Consider the following 14,297-nt stretch of genomic DNA (forward strand, 5'->3'; position numbering starts at 1 on the left):
GTCCACTAGCAATAACACACTGTCAGCAATCATTAGCGGAGGTGCACTAGCTGACTTCTTCCTGAAGTCCACTATCATCTCGACAGTTTTGAGGGGGTTGAGTTCAAGGTTCTTGTGGCTGCACCACTGGGCCAACCGGTCTACTTCCCATCTATAGGCCGATTCATCCCCGTCCTTGATGAGGCTGTTGACGGTATCATCAGTGAATTTGATGATCTTTACTGATTGCACCTCTGAGGTGCAGTCATTTGTGTACAGGGAGAAGAGCAGGGGTGAGAGGACACAATCCTGAGGGGCCCCTATAAAAATGGACCGCGCTTGAGAGGTGAATTCCCCCGCTTTCACTACCTGTGTCCTATCTGTCAGGAAGTCTACTATTCAGGAACAGGTAGCTTCTGGGACCCCTAGGCAAAGTAATTTGGTGTGGAGAATGCTGGGGACGATTGTATTGAAGGCTGCTCTGAAATCTACAAACAGGACTCTCGCATAGGTATGTCTAGGTGCTGTAGAATGTAGTGCAGACCCAGGTTGACTGCATCCTCGACACACCGTTTCGATCGATAGGCGAACTGTAGGGGGTGCAGTTGGGGGCTAGTCACAGTTTTCAGGTGATTCAAAACCAGACGCTCAAACGTTTTCATGACCACAGACGTCAGTGCTATCGGCCTGTAGTTGTTCAGGTTCGTGATAGAGGGTTCCTTGGGGACCGGGACGATAGTGGACCTTTTAAAGGCAGGAAGGGACTTTCTGTAGCTCCAGTTATTTGTTGAAGATCTTAGTGAATATGGGGGCAAGCTGACCCGCACATGCTCTCAGGGCAGATGGTGACACTCCATTAGGACCCAGAGCTTTCCTGGGTTTGGCTGTTTTGAACAGTGCCTCCACCTCTTCTTGGGCGACTTGCACTGCATGGAGTTGGCCGTCGGTGTTCAGGGCATCGTAGAGATGATTGTTTGTGTCGCATGAGACTTCTTTTGCGAACCTGCAATAAAAGTGGTTCAGCTCATCTGCTAGGTCTTGGTGCATGGTGGTGGACTTCAATGTTTTCTTGTAGTTGGTTATGGATTGCATTCCTTTCCATACAGATACAGGGCCATTGGTGGAGAGATCGTTTGTCAGCTTGTCCAAGAACCGCTTTTTTGCTAGCCTGATTTCTTTAGTCAGAGAGTTCCTAGTTCGGTTGTATAGTGCTCTGTCACCGCTGCTATAGGACTCCTCTTTGGCCCGACGAAGTTGCCTGAGCTGGATGTTGAACCAGGGCTTGTTGTTGTTGTAAATGCAGTAAGTCTTGGTAGGTACACAAGTCCTCACAGTAGCTGATGTAGGATGTGACAGTGTCTGTCAGGTCATTCAGGTCAGTTGCCGAGGCTTCGAAGACCCCCATTCCATGGAGTCAAAGTAGGCCTGGAGCTTCATCTTAGCCTTGTTGGTCCATTTCTTAACAGTCTTGATGACAGGCTTAACCGCTGTCAGCTTCTGTGTGTAGGTAGGGAGTAGGTGGACGAGGCAGTGGTCAGATGGGCCGAGTGCAGCACTCGGGATAGACCGGAAGGCAGATTTGAGGGTAGTGTAGCGGTCAAGGGTGCGCCCTTCCCTAGTGGGACACGTGACTTGTTGTTTGTACTTAGGTAGCTCCTTTCTCAGGGTAGTTCTGTTGAAGTTGCCCAGCACTATAAGCAGAGAGTCTGGGTAATTTTGTTCTATATCGGATATGCATACGGCCAGGTGGTGCAGGGCTTCATTCACGCAGGCGAGGGGGTGGGGGGTGTTCACTCCCACAAGGACGATTGAGGCAAATTCCCGGGGGAAAAGAAGGGGTTGCAGTTGATACTTAGCATCTCCAGGTGAGGGCTACATGATTTGCCTAGGATTGTGACATTAGTGCACCATCTGTCGTTGATGTAGAAGCAGATGCCACCACCCTTCGTTTTTCCTGAGAGAACCTTGGAGCGATCCGCCCTGAAGAAACCGTAGCCCGGCAGAGACATCGGGTTGTCCACGATATGGTCGTCCAGCCATGTCTCCGTAAAGCAGGGGGTGGACGACCCTGTAATGCCTGACCCTGTGCAGCACAGAAGGAGGGACAGTTCGTTTAACTTGTTTGCCAGTGAGCGAACATTTGAGAGCAGGATCGCAGGAAGTGCAGACCGGTGCCCTCACTGACGCCACCTCAGTAGGGTGCCTCCTCTGAGCCCAGGTCCTTCTACTAGAGCCAACATGAGGGCCTCCATCATTCTTTTTCAGGGGCTGCCTCCCGAGCTGCGGGGGGCCGCGTCCGCTCGGTCTTCCACTTCGGCATTTGCATCCCTGCCACCCAGGGCAGCAAGGGAAGCAAGGGCTGCTGATACGCTCATCGACAGGCCCGAATGTGGGGTAAGCACTGCGGGAGCGCTTCAACTTAGGAGGGCTTCCCTGCTGTATTTGGTCACTGGTGGGGTAGACAAGGGCAGGGGAAAACAATAGAAAACAGGTATTTTTGCTGAGCTGCATAGCTCTGAGGCAGCCATCTTGGATTGTAATCGCTATAATCGTTATTGCTATAACCTATTGCTGCTCTTTAATCCAATGGGTATATTTGAAACAAGTGATAAATTAAAAAACTTTGCTTTTTCTGTTGCTGATTTAGTCATTCCAGGACAAAGCAGGCTTGTGGAAAGGTGTTAGAATCCAATTCCTATTGTGTAGATGTGAAAAATCTCAGTGTGAGAGGCCTTTGAAGTAGATTTCTTGTGGGGGTAGTGATAACGTGTCCTCATGAATGGCTCCTGCAATTTGAAATGAACAGTGACCCTTCAGCAATTCAGAGCCTGAATAAACTGTATATTAGTTGATTAATGCAAGAAGTCAGAGTTATTTGTTGCTCAGAGCACAGAGGTGAATGATGTCTAAGCGAGGGGCTGGATGGAGCCAAAGATAGGTCCACAGTACCTTGTCTAGAATGTCCAATGCAGAGTACAGTAGATTCCCAAACTAAAGGACTTCTCAGTAAAGAGATGCAGTGTTTCAATCCAGTGTGTATCTCAGCACAGGAATGCAATCCGTTTGTTTTGATGAGATGTCCGTGTAGAGTAGTACAAGTTAAAGATAAGACCTTGGATATTTATGATGATTGATAGGTCAGTTGTGGGGAATTTAAGCTGTTTTATAGAGATGATCAGGAGCATACAAAAGGTGTGGCAGCCATCTTGGCTGGCATAACAGAATGATGAGTATAAAGTGACATTTTGCAATGTTGGGCCTGTTTGGTTATCTGTGAATTACAGGAGGATGCACTTATCAATCAAGTCATTTATAAAGTCCTTTAATAACACTCCTCTAATAACGCTAATATACTATGTCTGCCATTTCTAAACATATTTTTTGGGAAGTTTTATCAAACCTATTATTTCTTTGCAGAACAAAGAACTTAGGGTCCAGTTTGTCTTACTTGAGTCCGAAGATGATTTCAGGATGATCACCAAAATCCAGCTATAGAGACTTTTGCTATCACGGAAAAGTGCAATAAATGGGAATAAATCTCATCAATTGAAGGAAAAAGACAATTCCCGAGTGATGAAGCTGTGTCGGCCATAATCCCATGCTGTCGACAGCTAGCTGTGATATATTATACAGGTGTATGGACTTGTGATATGAATGCTGATTACCGGTTAAGGAGCAGCCTAGACACCAGCAATGTTCTGTACACCCTCCAACATCATTAAAGAAGAAATCGGTACAAATTTAAAAAGGGGGCATGGCCATGTGTAAATGGGGGCATGGCCACGCGGCGCTGCCATAAGAATTTATAGTACAAGTGAGACACTGAAAATCGGTACATAGCCCTTTTTGGCCAGTACAGACCATAAAAAACGGTACTGTACCGGACAAAAAGGTACAGTTGGAGGGTATGGTTCTGTTCCAAGTATGTGGAAGAGATATGGAATGTTGTCATTCCATCCCATTGTAATGTTAGATGCTACACCCTGACTTCCAGTCATCCCGTCCTTTACCCGCTACCATTATTTCCCCTATTCCCCTATGCCTACATTTCACAGCTTTTATTAAATTAGACTTTCCATAACATTATCATAACTTGTTCATAAAAAAAAATTCTTGATAGTAAACATAAAACGTGAAGGATCAAGGTGAACCATTCTACATACCCAACCAATATTAGTGATGGATGAATAGGCTACATGTAGATGATATTGGTTAAGTATGCAGAATGGATGTCTCCTCAATTTCTAGGTGACAGGCCCATTTTAATTAATGCCATTTTAATGTTAAAGTTTGTTTTCACATGATGCTAATTATGTACACTGTTTATATGCACAGTTCATAAATACATACAATTATATTGTCATATATATAATGAATTTACACAATTTAGAGTAAAATGTATAGAGTACTTCCAGTCTTTTCATCTCATACAAGAAAATACACAAATAAAGGGGGTCATTCCCAGTTGATCGCTCGCTAGCTAGTTTTAGCAGCCGTGCAAACGCTATGCCGCCGCCGCCCACTGGGGAGTGTATTTTAGCTTAGCAGAAGTGCGAACGCATGTGCAGCCGAGCTCTGCAAAAATAGTTTGTACAGTTTCTGAGTAGCTCTGAACCTACTCAGCGCTTGCGATCACTTCAGCCTATTCGTGTCCGGATTTGATGTCAAACACCCGCCCAGCGAACGGCCAGCCATGCCTGCGTTTTTTCAGACACGCCTGCGTTTTTGCAAACCCTCCCTGAATACGGTCAGTTAACACCCAGAAACGCCCCCTTCCTGTCAATCTTCTTGTGGCCATCAGTGCGACTGGAAACTTAGCTAGAACCTGTGCAAGACAACAAATGCCTTTGTACACATACGCCGAGCGTGCGCATTGCGTTGCATACGCATGTGCAGAAATGCCGCTTTTTAGCCTGATCGCTGCGCTGCAAACAACGGCAGCTAGCGATCAACTCGGAATGACCGCCAAAACCTGTTGGCCATTGGTTTAGGATCTGCTAATATACTGTAGGTCATGCAGCACAGAACAGCATGTCAGACATCCTTCTTATACTTATATATTGAGCCCCCATTCTGTGCAGAGAATTTTTGTTACTTATGAGACTGCAAGAAACATTACTTGATGACATCTGCACTGTCAAACAGCCATCTTAAGTAGCTTTTCTTTTTTTTTTTTTTAAAAGAGATCTGTTATCAGCAATGGTTTGGAACAATTAATGTTTTACCTCCCCTGTAACAAATTGTTAAAAAATGTGTATGTAGTTTGTGTTTTGTTTTGCTGGGGTTTTGTTTTATATAAAAATTTGTTGAGACATTTCCAGGAAACATCCGATTAATATGACATTCTGTTCCTTTTCTTACATACTACTTAAAGGGAAATAATTGTACATAGCAACAGGGATCCGCATATTGCAGAGGTGAGGTTTTTTATGCATATGCTAATTGCATTAATTGCTTCAAACTGGCATCTATTAGTGTGAGTGAATTAGAACACGAGGTTAGGCATCTATTATGTTTTAGATTGGAGTTTGCAATATCCATATCTAAAATACAGCAATTACTGTTTGTACCATTATTAGCTTGCGCTAAAATGTTAAAGAAACCCGTAAAGTATTCTCTATTCTCTATTCGCTATGTATATTATTTAGCTTAGCAATACACAGGCTTTGATAATGTGCACTAGTCGCTCTTCTGATTGAAATGATGGTAAAACATAGAGTAGAAATAAAAGTGCAATTCTTTTTCAAGTCAAGAGAAAAAAAATGAACGTCTTGTAACTTACATATAGTCGTTAAGGATACAGGCAACCCTAAATAAGGTGCATATCAAACGGGCGTGCTTAACTTCCATCCATGCACGCCTCCTGTATTGCACCTGCAGGTTTACAACCCCTATCCACCTCTCCAATCACAAGGAGTCATAAGTGCAGAGTATATCCTCCAATGTAAATGATTAAGTGTGTGAGATCTCAACCAGTTCAGTGACCCCCATAACATGCCCATACGGCGCATCTCTGTGCGCTAGAATAGCCATCGCCCAGTCACCGCCGCACAGGAACGCCCAATACATTTCTGATACCATACACCTCAAGCATAAGTGTGCCTCTGTGATTACACACACTAGCGCACGCAGGGGGGGGGTTTCTGAGTACCCAGAAACCCCCCCTGATAGACCAAATGTATAATTTTTTTAATCTGGAGGGGTCCAGAAGTCGGCGATTGGAGCCCCGCCCCCTCACAGCTATATGCCGCGATTCACTGGTTGGTGGTGAGGGGCAGAGCCAATATGACACGTTTCTTATAGCGGGGCCTAATGATGAACGTTCCCCAGGGCCCTGACCGACACCCAGCAATGCAAGTATGTATGTGTGTGCAAATGTATATTTTCTACCTGTGTGTATATTTATGTGTATATATATGTATATATATATATATATATATTGTGTGTGTTTTCTATGCGTGTGTAATGTATGTGTCCTACGTATGTGTATGTGTTCTATGTGTGTGTATGTGTGTATATATATATATATATATATGTACATATATATGTGTGTGTATATATATATATATATGTACCTGCGGGTTGGGTTGGAAATGCCGGCAGTTGGGATGCTGACGGTCAGAATCCCATCCGCAGCATCCCGGCAGTGAGTATCCCAACAGGGGGAAGGTAAGTATACTCCCCTTTCCCCATGAACCCCCTAACCGCCCCCTCCCAGCAACCTAACCCTCCCCCTGCAGCATAAAGCTAACCTCCCTGACACCCCCCCCCCCCCCTCCCCTCCCTGTGTGGCTTACCTTTCCAGCTGTCTGGGTGTCGGGATGCCTGCGCCGGGATTGTGATCCCATTTGGGATGCCGGAGCCAGTATTCCAGATTCCGGCGCTGGTATTTTGACAGCCGGGATCTCGATCGTCGTGATCCTAACCGGATCCCATATCAGCATGTGTTTTCTGTGTGCATTTGTGTGTATGTGTTCTACTGTATGTAACGTATGTGCAGTGGTTAAAGTGGGCCGGAACGGGGTGGAACTGCTTTCCGTCACCTCTAATTAACTGGTTCCGCCTCCGCCCGGCCACAGCATCAGGTCCCTGCTCCATTTTAAAGGTGACAGCGGCCGCCAGCCAATCCCGGCTCACGGACCGGCTGCAGCTCCAATCAAAAGAAGGGGCGGCTTTTTTAAAATCTGGCGTGAGCCAATCACAGCTTGTGGACCGCCAGCAAATGAGAAGCTGCCAAGTGGCAGCTTCTCATTAGCTGGTGGTCCGGGATCCATGAATGGCACACAATCGGTGCCAGATTCAAAGTGCTTCCTAGCTTCTTTTCAATAGCAGCCGGTCCGTGAGCCAGTACTGTCTGGCGTCAGCTGCCAGCGTTACACCACAGACGGGACCTGATGATCCAGGCCACGGCCACTGAATCAGGGGGTGAGATGGGGAGGGATTGAGAGGAGCAGGGGGTGAGATGGGGGGTGGTCTTCAGTTTGCCGGCTGTTGGGATCCCGGCACACAGTATACTGGCGCCGGAATCCCGACACTCGGCATACCAACACCTATTCTCCCTCTTGGGGGTCCACGATCCCCCTGGAGGGAGAATAGATAGCATGGTGCGCGCAGCGTGGTGAGCCCGCAAGGGGCTCATTTGCGCTCGCCCAGCTGTCGGTATGCCGGCGGGCGGGATTCCGGCGCCGGTATGCTGGCCGCCGGGAGCCCGCCCGCTGGCATACCATACTAGACCCGAGTTGGAGAGGGAGTGAGAGAAGCAGAGGGTGAGATGGGGAGGGAGTGAGAGGTGCAGGGGGTGAGATGGGGAGGGAGTGAGAGGTGCAGGGGGTGAGTTGGGGAGGGAGTGAGAGGAGCAGGGGGTGAGATGGGGAGGGAGTGAGAGGTGCAGGGGGTGAGTTGGGGAGGGAGTGAGAGGTGCAGGGGGTGAGTTGGGAGGGAGTGAGAGGTGCAGAGGTGAGTTGGGGGATGGAGTGAGGTGCAGGGGGTGAGATGGGGAAGGAGTGAGAGGTGCAGAAGGTGAGTTGGGGGAGGGAGAGGAGGAGGGGGTGAGATGGAGGAGTGAGAGGTGCAGGGGTGAGATGGGGAGGGAGTGAGAGGTGCACGGAGTGAGATGGGGAGGGGGTGAGAGGAGCAGGGGGGGAGATGGAGGAGTGAGAGGTGCAGGGAGTGAGATGGGGGAGTGAGAGGTGCAAGGGTGGGGGAGTGAGAGGTGCAGGGGGTGAGATGGGGGAGTGAGGCACAGGAAGTGAGAGGTGCAGGGGGTGAGTTGGGGGAGTGAGAGGAGCAGGGGGTGAGATGGGGGAGTGAGGCACAGGGAGTGAGAGGTGTAGGGGGTAAGTAAAGGAGAGAAAGATTCAGATGATCAGACACAAAGGAGAGCATATAGGGAGTAAGGGATACCTTGGATGAAGATCTGGACTCATGAGGAGAGTGACAGACAACGGAAACAAGAAAGCAGAAGGGACACATAGAAGACATAAGAGAGGTGAGCAAAGGTTGTTCAACATATACTGCTATATTGTGAATCAAATCTAAAATTAGGAGAGGGGGGGGGCACTGCTGTGGGCATTGTGTGTGTAAGTGGCTATTGTGGGTATTGTGTATGTAAAGGGCACTAGTGTGTGGCAGTGGCAATGTGAATAAGATTGTGCTACTGTGAGGCATTATTTTGAATTGGTGGTGCTTTTGTGTGGCCACGCCCCTTCTTTGTGAGGCTAGACCCCATTCTGCAGCGCGCGCGCCAAAGCGGGAGGGGTTGCGGGTGAGGTGAGTACCCCCACCTCTCCAGGACCACTTTAAGCCCTGCGTATATGTGTGTGTGTGTATATATATATAAATATATATATATATATGTGTGTGTGTGTACTGTATGCGTACATGGAAGGAACCCCCCCCCCCCCCCCACAAACGAATCCTGCATTTACCCCTGACACACAGTGTAACGCATGCACCGTACAAGTTTTTTTGTATGCGCGGTAGCCAAAAATCACTCAACTTTATAAACATTAGAATTGCGCGTGACTCAGGATCAGCCCCAGCGTATGCAACTATAAATATGGATACAAGAAGTGCGCATACACTGATCAGCAATTATGCACTAAATTGTAAATGCACTGACATACAACTCTGACTTGTGTTATTGTGTAATTGCTTCTATTCGCCTTTCAGAACACAATCTCTCTTCATTGCCAAATAAGGATATTTGCCTAGTGTATCTAGAATAGCTGACAGGGAGAGAATCTTTGTGAAGGCCACGTCCACAGCATTAGAACAACATTTATCCAACTGAGTTTAAAGTGGAAGTTACACAATAAAGGCTTATATAGAAAACGCTAATAAAGCTACGTGGTGAAACCATCTGCAGACCTGGCGCATTTTCTTGTGTATTAGCGTGAATAGAGGAATATGTGTACCCAGGGTATACATATCTTTTACCGGCGGACGGGATCTCAGCTGTCATGATCCTGACAGCGGTATCCCGGCCACCAGTGCAGGGCGAGCGCTAGAAAGCCCCTTGCAGGCTGACTGCACTCACCACAGGATGTTTTCTCCCTCTATGGGTGTCGTGGACAGAGGGAGAAAACCCTGTTGCGCCGGTATTCCGACAGCGGATTCTCACCGCCTGTCAGGATTCCGGCGATGGCATTGTGACCGCCGGGATACCGACAGGCGGTCTCGTGATCACCTCCCATACCCAGGGCTGCCTGCGTTCTTGGACTAATATTAACATCAGTCCTCAGCACTCTGTTTGGGTGTGGATCAAAAGATCGCCATTGAATAGGTTGACAGTCAATTGGTCGACAGCATATGGTCGACATGCATTAGGATGTCAGGGTCAAAAGGTCGACAGGGTCAAAAGGTAGACATGAAAAAGGTAGACAGTACAATAGGTTGACAGGTACAAAAGATAGATAAAAAGGTCGACATGGAAATGTTTGACACAAGTTTTCCATGTCAGTTTGTATATTTAACCATATCTAAGCCAAGTTAGTGGAAACATACCCTCGCAGGCTCACTTCGCTTGGCACAGGTTACTATTCCCAACCGTAGTCCATGTGGATGGTAAATGATGAAAAAGTTAAAAAGCGTAAAAAACAAAAACATATGTCGACCACATGTGTGTCGACCTTTTGAACCTGTCAGCTTTTAGCACTGTCAACCTTTCATCTGTCGACTTTCTATTAGTATTCCTGTAAAGGAACACTCATGGACTCATAGTATCAATTTAAGTCCTCATATGAGGATGGTATCTATTGGGTGACCACAAAATATTTATAAAAAAATAACTTTTATTTGAAAATGTAAAAGCCAGCAAAATATAAAGTGATAAAGTTGTGATACCTTGTGAAAATGGCAAATTAAATACACTGGCCCTCATTCCGAGTTGATCGCTCGCAAGGCGATTTTAGCAGAGTTACACACGCTAAGCCGCCGCCTACTGGGAGTGAATCTTAGCTTCTTAAAATTGCGAACGATGTATTCGCAATATTGCGATTAAACACCTCGTAGCAGTTTCTGAGTAGCTTCAGACTTACTCGGCATCTGCGATCAGTTCAGTGCTTGTCGTTCCTGGTTTGACGTCACAAACACACCCAGCGTTCGCCCAGACACTCCTCCGTTTCTCCGGCCACTCCTGCGTTTTTTCCGGAAACGGTAGCGTTTTGATCCACACGCCCATAAAACGCTGTGTTTCCGCCCAGTAACACCCATTTCCTGTCAATCACACTACGATCGCCGGAGCGAAGAAAAAGCCGTGAGTAAAAATACTATCTTCATTGTTAAATTACTTGGCGCAGTCGCAGTGCGAATATAATTTATTCTAGGTCTCTTCAGCCTTATCCCACGTTATACGCACTTCCGTTCCGTCCCATAGCTCAGAAGATGTTATATCTGTGTACGTCATAACTATTCCTGTTTATAATTGCAGTTTGCAATAGGATCCTCTGCTTAGTTTTATAAAAGTAATAGTTTTTCACATACAGATAACCAGACATCTGCTATTGTAGTAGGGGGATTAGTCTATAAATAAAAGACTTATAAATAACGTATTCATTTCATATCTAAAACGACATTATGCCATTAGATAAAGTGTCTTTGAAAGTTTGAAATAAAAGTTATTCTTTAAAAAATATTTTGTGGTCGCCCAATTTATTAGATCTTCATATGAGGAATTCAATTGTTTTGTGAATGCCCCTTTGTGGGAATACTTTTCTCTTGTGTTTTGTGGATGACTAATCCAAATGTGTTTCCCCAGTGGATGGATTTCTGCTGACTGTGTGCTATTAATGAAAGTGATGACATCATCATGTGGTTTTTCTCAGTCACTAGAATCTCCCCTACGCAGCAGCAAATATATTCTCCATGACTTACCAGTCCTTACCACACACACTGGAAAGCTGCCAGGTGTCTTTAGTCAGTGTGCTCATTATGTCATTGTCATACTCACTTGTTTAACCTCTCTCCATAGCCTGATGCCAGCATGATCACAACTATCACTTAAGCAACTTATGACACTCAAAGGCCTTATAAAAAAGCTGGCAGTGTATGTTGGGACTTGTAGTTCCATAATAGATGGACAGTCAAAGGCTGTATTAGCCTGATTTAACAGATATTCCAGGACAGTGGTAAATTAAAAGAACCATTAGTACCTAGGTAGAGTTCAATGCCAATGTGACCCTGCCACTGTTGCCACATCCCTTTTACTCATGGCTGATCATGCAGAACCCAGAGCTTGAATAAAGGGGCTCTTGGCACATTCTCATCAGCTGCTGGTCAGAGAGCTGGCATGAGAAATACAGGCTACAGATTTGCTGAGACAGCAATCAAGCTTTCATCTACCTGGTTCTGCGTTGCCAGAATTCCTGATTCCACAATCACATAGATCATACAATACCCTTGGAATGTAGGTTAATGACCCCTGAACGAACCATCTGTGGTCTCCTCAATACACCAAGTCTCTGTGTGGGGAGAGCCATCAGAAGTCTCTCTAGCATTGCAGATCCTCTACTGCAGGGCTGGCCAAACCGGTCCTCGAGATCTACCAACAGTTCATGTTTTCCAGGCCTCCTGGAGATCTGTAGAATTGTCAGTTAGGAATGAATGCAGCACATCTTAATTAGTAATGACTACACCTGTGCACCAGCTAGGTGGTCTGGAAAATGTGAACTGTTGGTAGATCTCGAGGACCGGTTTGGCCAGCCCTGCTCTACTGGCTACTTCTTTAACATTACAGTCCTTGCACTGTCGGTATTTTGTACCCAACCCCTTGCAGCAATCAGTATTTACTGCAGTTGTAAAATGCTGCACATAGGTGAGAAAACCCCTTTTACAGAAATCTGTGCTTTATCAAGTGTAAAAATCTATTTCAGACCTACTTGCTCCAGTTTGTCTACCTGCACAAAACACATTGGGGGTCATTCCGAGTTGTTCGCTCGCTAGCAGTTTTTAGCAGCCGTGCAAACGCTAAGCCGCCGCCCTCTGGGAGTGTATCTTAGCTTAGTAGAAGTACGAACGAATGCATCGCAGAACGGCTACAAAAAAATATTGTGCCGTTTCTGAGTAGCTCCAGACCTACTCCTAGCTTGCGATCACTTCAGACCATTCAGTTCCGGATTTGACATCACAAACACGCCCTGTGTTCGCCCAGCCACGCCTGCGTTTTTCCTGGCACGCCTGCGTATTTTTCGAACACTCCCTGAAAACGGTCAGTTGACACCCAGAAACGCCCACTTCATGTCAATCACTCTGCGGCGGCCATTGCGACTGAAAAGCTTTGCTAGACCTTGTGTGAAAATACATTGGCCGTTGTGAAAGTACGTCGCGAGTGCGCACTGCGCCGCATACGCATGCGCAGAAGTGCTTTTTTTTACTTAATCGCTGCGCAGCGAACATTTTCAGCTAGCGATCAATTCGGAATGACCCCCATACTCAAGAAGAGTAACTTTAACTTGAAAAAGTTGTGATTCTTGTGTGGCATTTGTGAGAAGAATACAAAGGAATGGTAGAGAGTATTTTACAGAAGGTAAAGGTGGACTCTCACAGCTGGTGAGAGGACCAGAGCAACAGTATTTCATCTCAAGTGTTAAAAATAGGTCTAGCCCAGAGGTTCTCAAACATGGTCCTCAAGGCACCCCCAACAGTCCAGGTTTTAGGAATATCCATGGTTCGGCACATCTGGTTAAATTAAATTGATAGAGGTGCCATGTAAGTCACCTGTGGCCAAGCATGGATAAACTTGAAACCTGGACCGTTGGGATGCCTTGAGGACCGCATTTGAGAACCTCTAGGCTAGCTAACAAACCGAAGTACATAATTTTGCTAAAAATCTCCACACAAATCAACTAGTGACCTAGGGAAAAGAACATGGGGTCATGCGTGGGATTGCATTAGAGGAGACCAATGATGGGGATGACCTTGTAATCCCCAGAGATGCAGGTAGCATTGCTGATCTGGCATTGCCTGGTAAATTGCCCTAAATCCTCAAGGATAGATGTCGTCAATACTGCTTGCAAACAACCACTCCAGCCTCTGAGGAATCCAGCTGCCTTCATTGGAACATCTGGCCCTAGTTTCTCAGTTTTACAGACTAGACCTTAGCTCCAGTCCTAACAATTGATATTTCTGAAGGCACATAACAAGATGAGAAAGTTGCATCTGCTGCTGTGTCCTCGGTTTTATGTCCAGGTGAAGACATTCCTGCAGAGTCTATAGTGAATGAGATAATTAATCTGCTCCCATGCCCATGGCTCCAAGAAAAAAAAGCTTCTGCCAAGTCCCGAAAGGACAAGAAACTTGAGGTTATATCTGTATTCACTGTTATGGGGCATATTGGGTTCTGTTGTGTCCCCCAAGGATGAACTCATACTTGTATCTACTATTTTGGTATCAATGTGTACACTTGAGTACAATGTAAAACATATCTCCATTCCCATACACACTGTATCCAGACAAGGTGAACCAATTTCCCAAGATGGGGTACAAAACTAAAGTCGTTGCCCAACAGACAAGTTTCTGATACATCAATAGTAAGACGTCCCTCTGGGGGAAAGGCCTACAGACTGTAAGGGGTACCCCAGGCAGATGTCCCTTGAGACTACTGCCTTTTCTTTGGACTTACTTTGATTTAGAATTTTGTATCCATTGTTGATGGTTTTGCAAAGCCTCGAAGGGGCTAGACTTACTAAGCGGAGGCTTTTGCATTTAATATTATTGTCATCTTTAATTTTGGGGTCAAACAAGCTGAGAAGCAGTATTTAGCAAAAGCTGCTGCTTAGTAAATGTGTGGACATGCCCCCTGCCCCACAAAAGTTTTACAA

General features: G+C 46.1%; 1 protein-coding gene across 1 annotated transcript in view; it reads left to right on the plus strand.

Moving 5' to 3' along the window:
• The window catches only part of LOC134966085 (insulin-like growth factor III), a 37,300-nt gene extending 31,574 nt beyond the window's left edge, over positions 1 to 5,726 (plus strand). Inside the window, exon 4 of the mRNA XM_063942559.1 lies at positions 3,397 to 5,726. Within this exon, the coding sequence (XP_063798629.1) occupies positions 3,397 to 3,410 (14 nt within the window). The 3' untranslated portion in view covers positions 3,411 to 5,726. The remainder of the gene's footprint in view (positions 1 to 3,396) is intronic.
• The last annotated feature ends 8,571 nt before the right edge of the window (positions 5,727 to 14,297 follow it).

Source organism: Pseudophryne corroboree, chromosome 10 (assembly GCF_028390025.1).
Source record: "Pseudophryne corroboree isolate aPseCor3 chromosome 10, aPseCor3.hap2, whole genome shotgun sequence".
NCBI lineage: Eukaryota > Metazoa > Chordata > Amphibia > Anura > Myobatrachidae > Pseudophryne > Pseudophryne corroboree.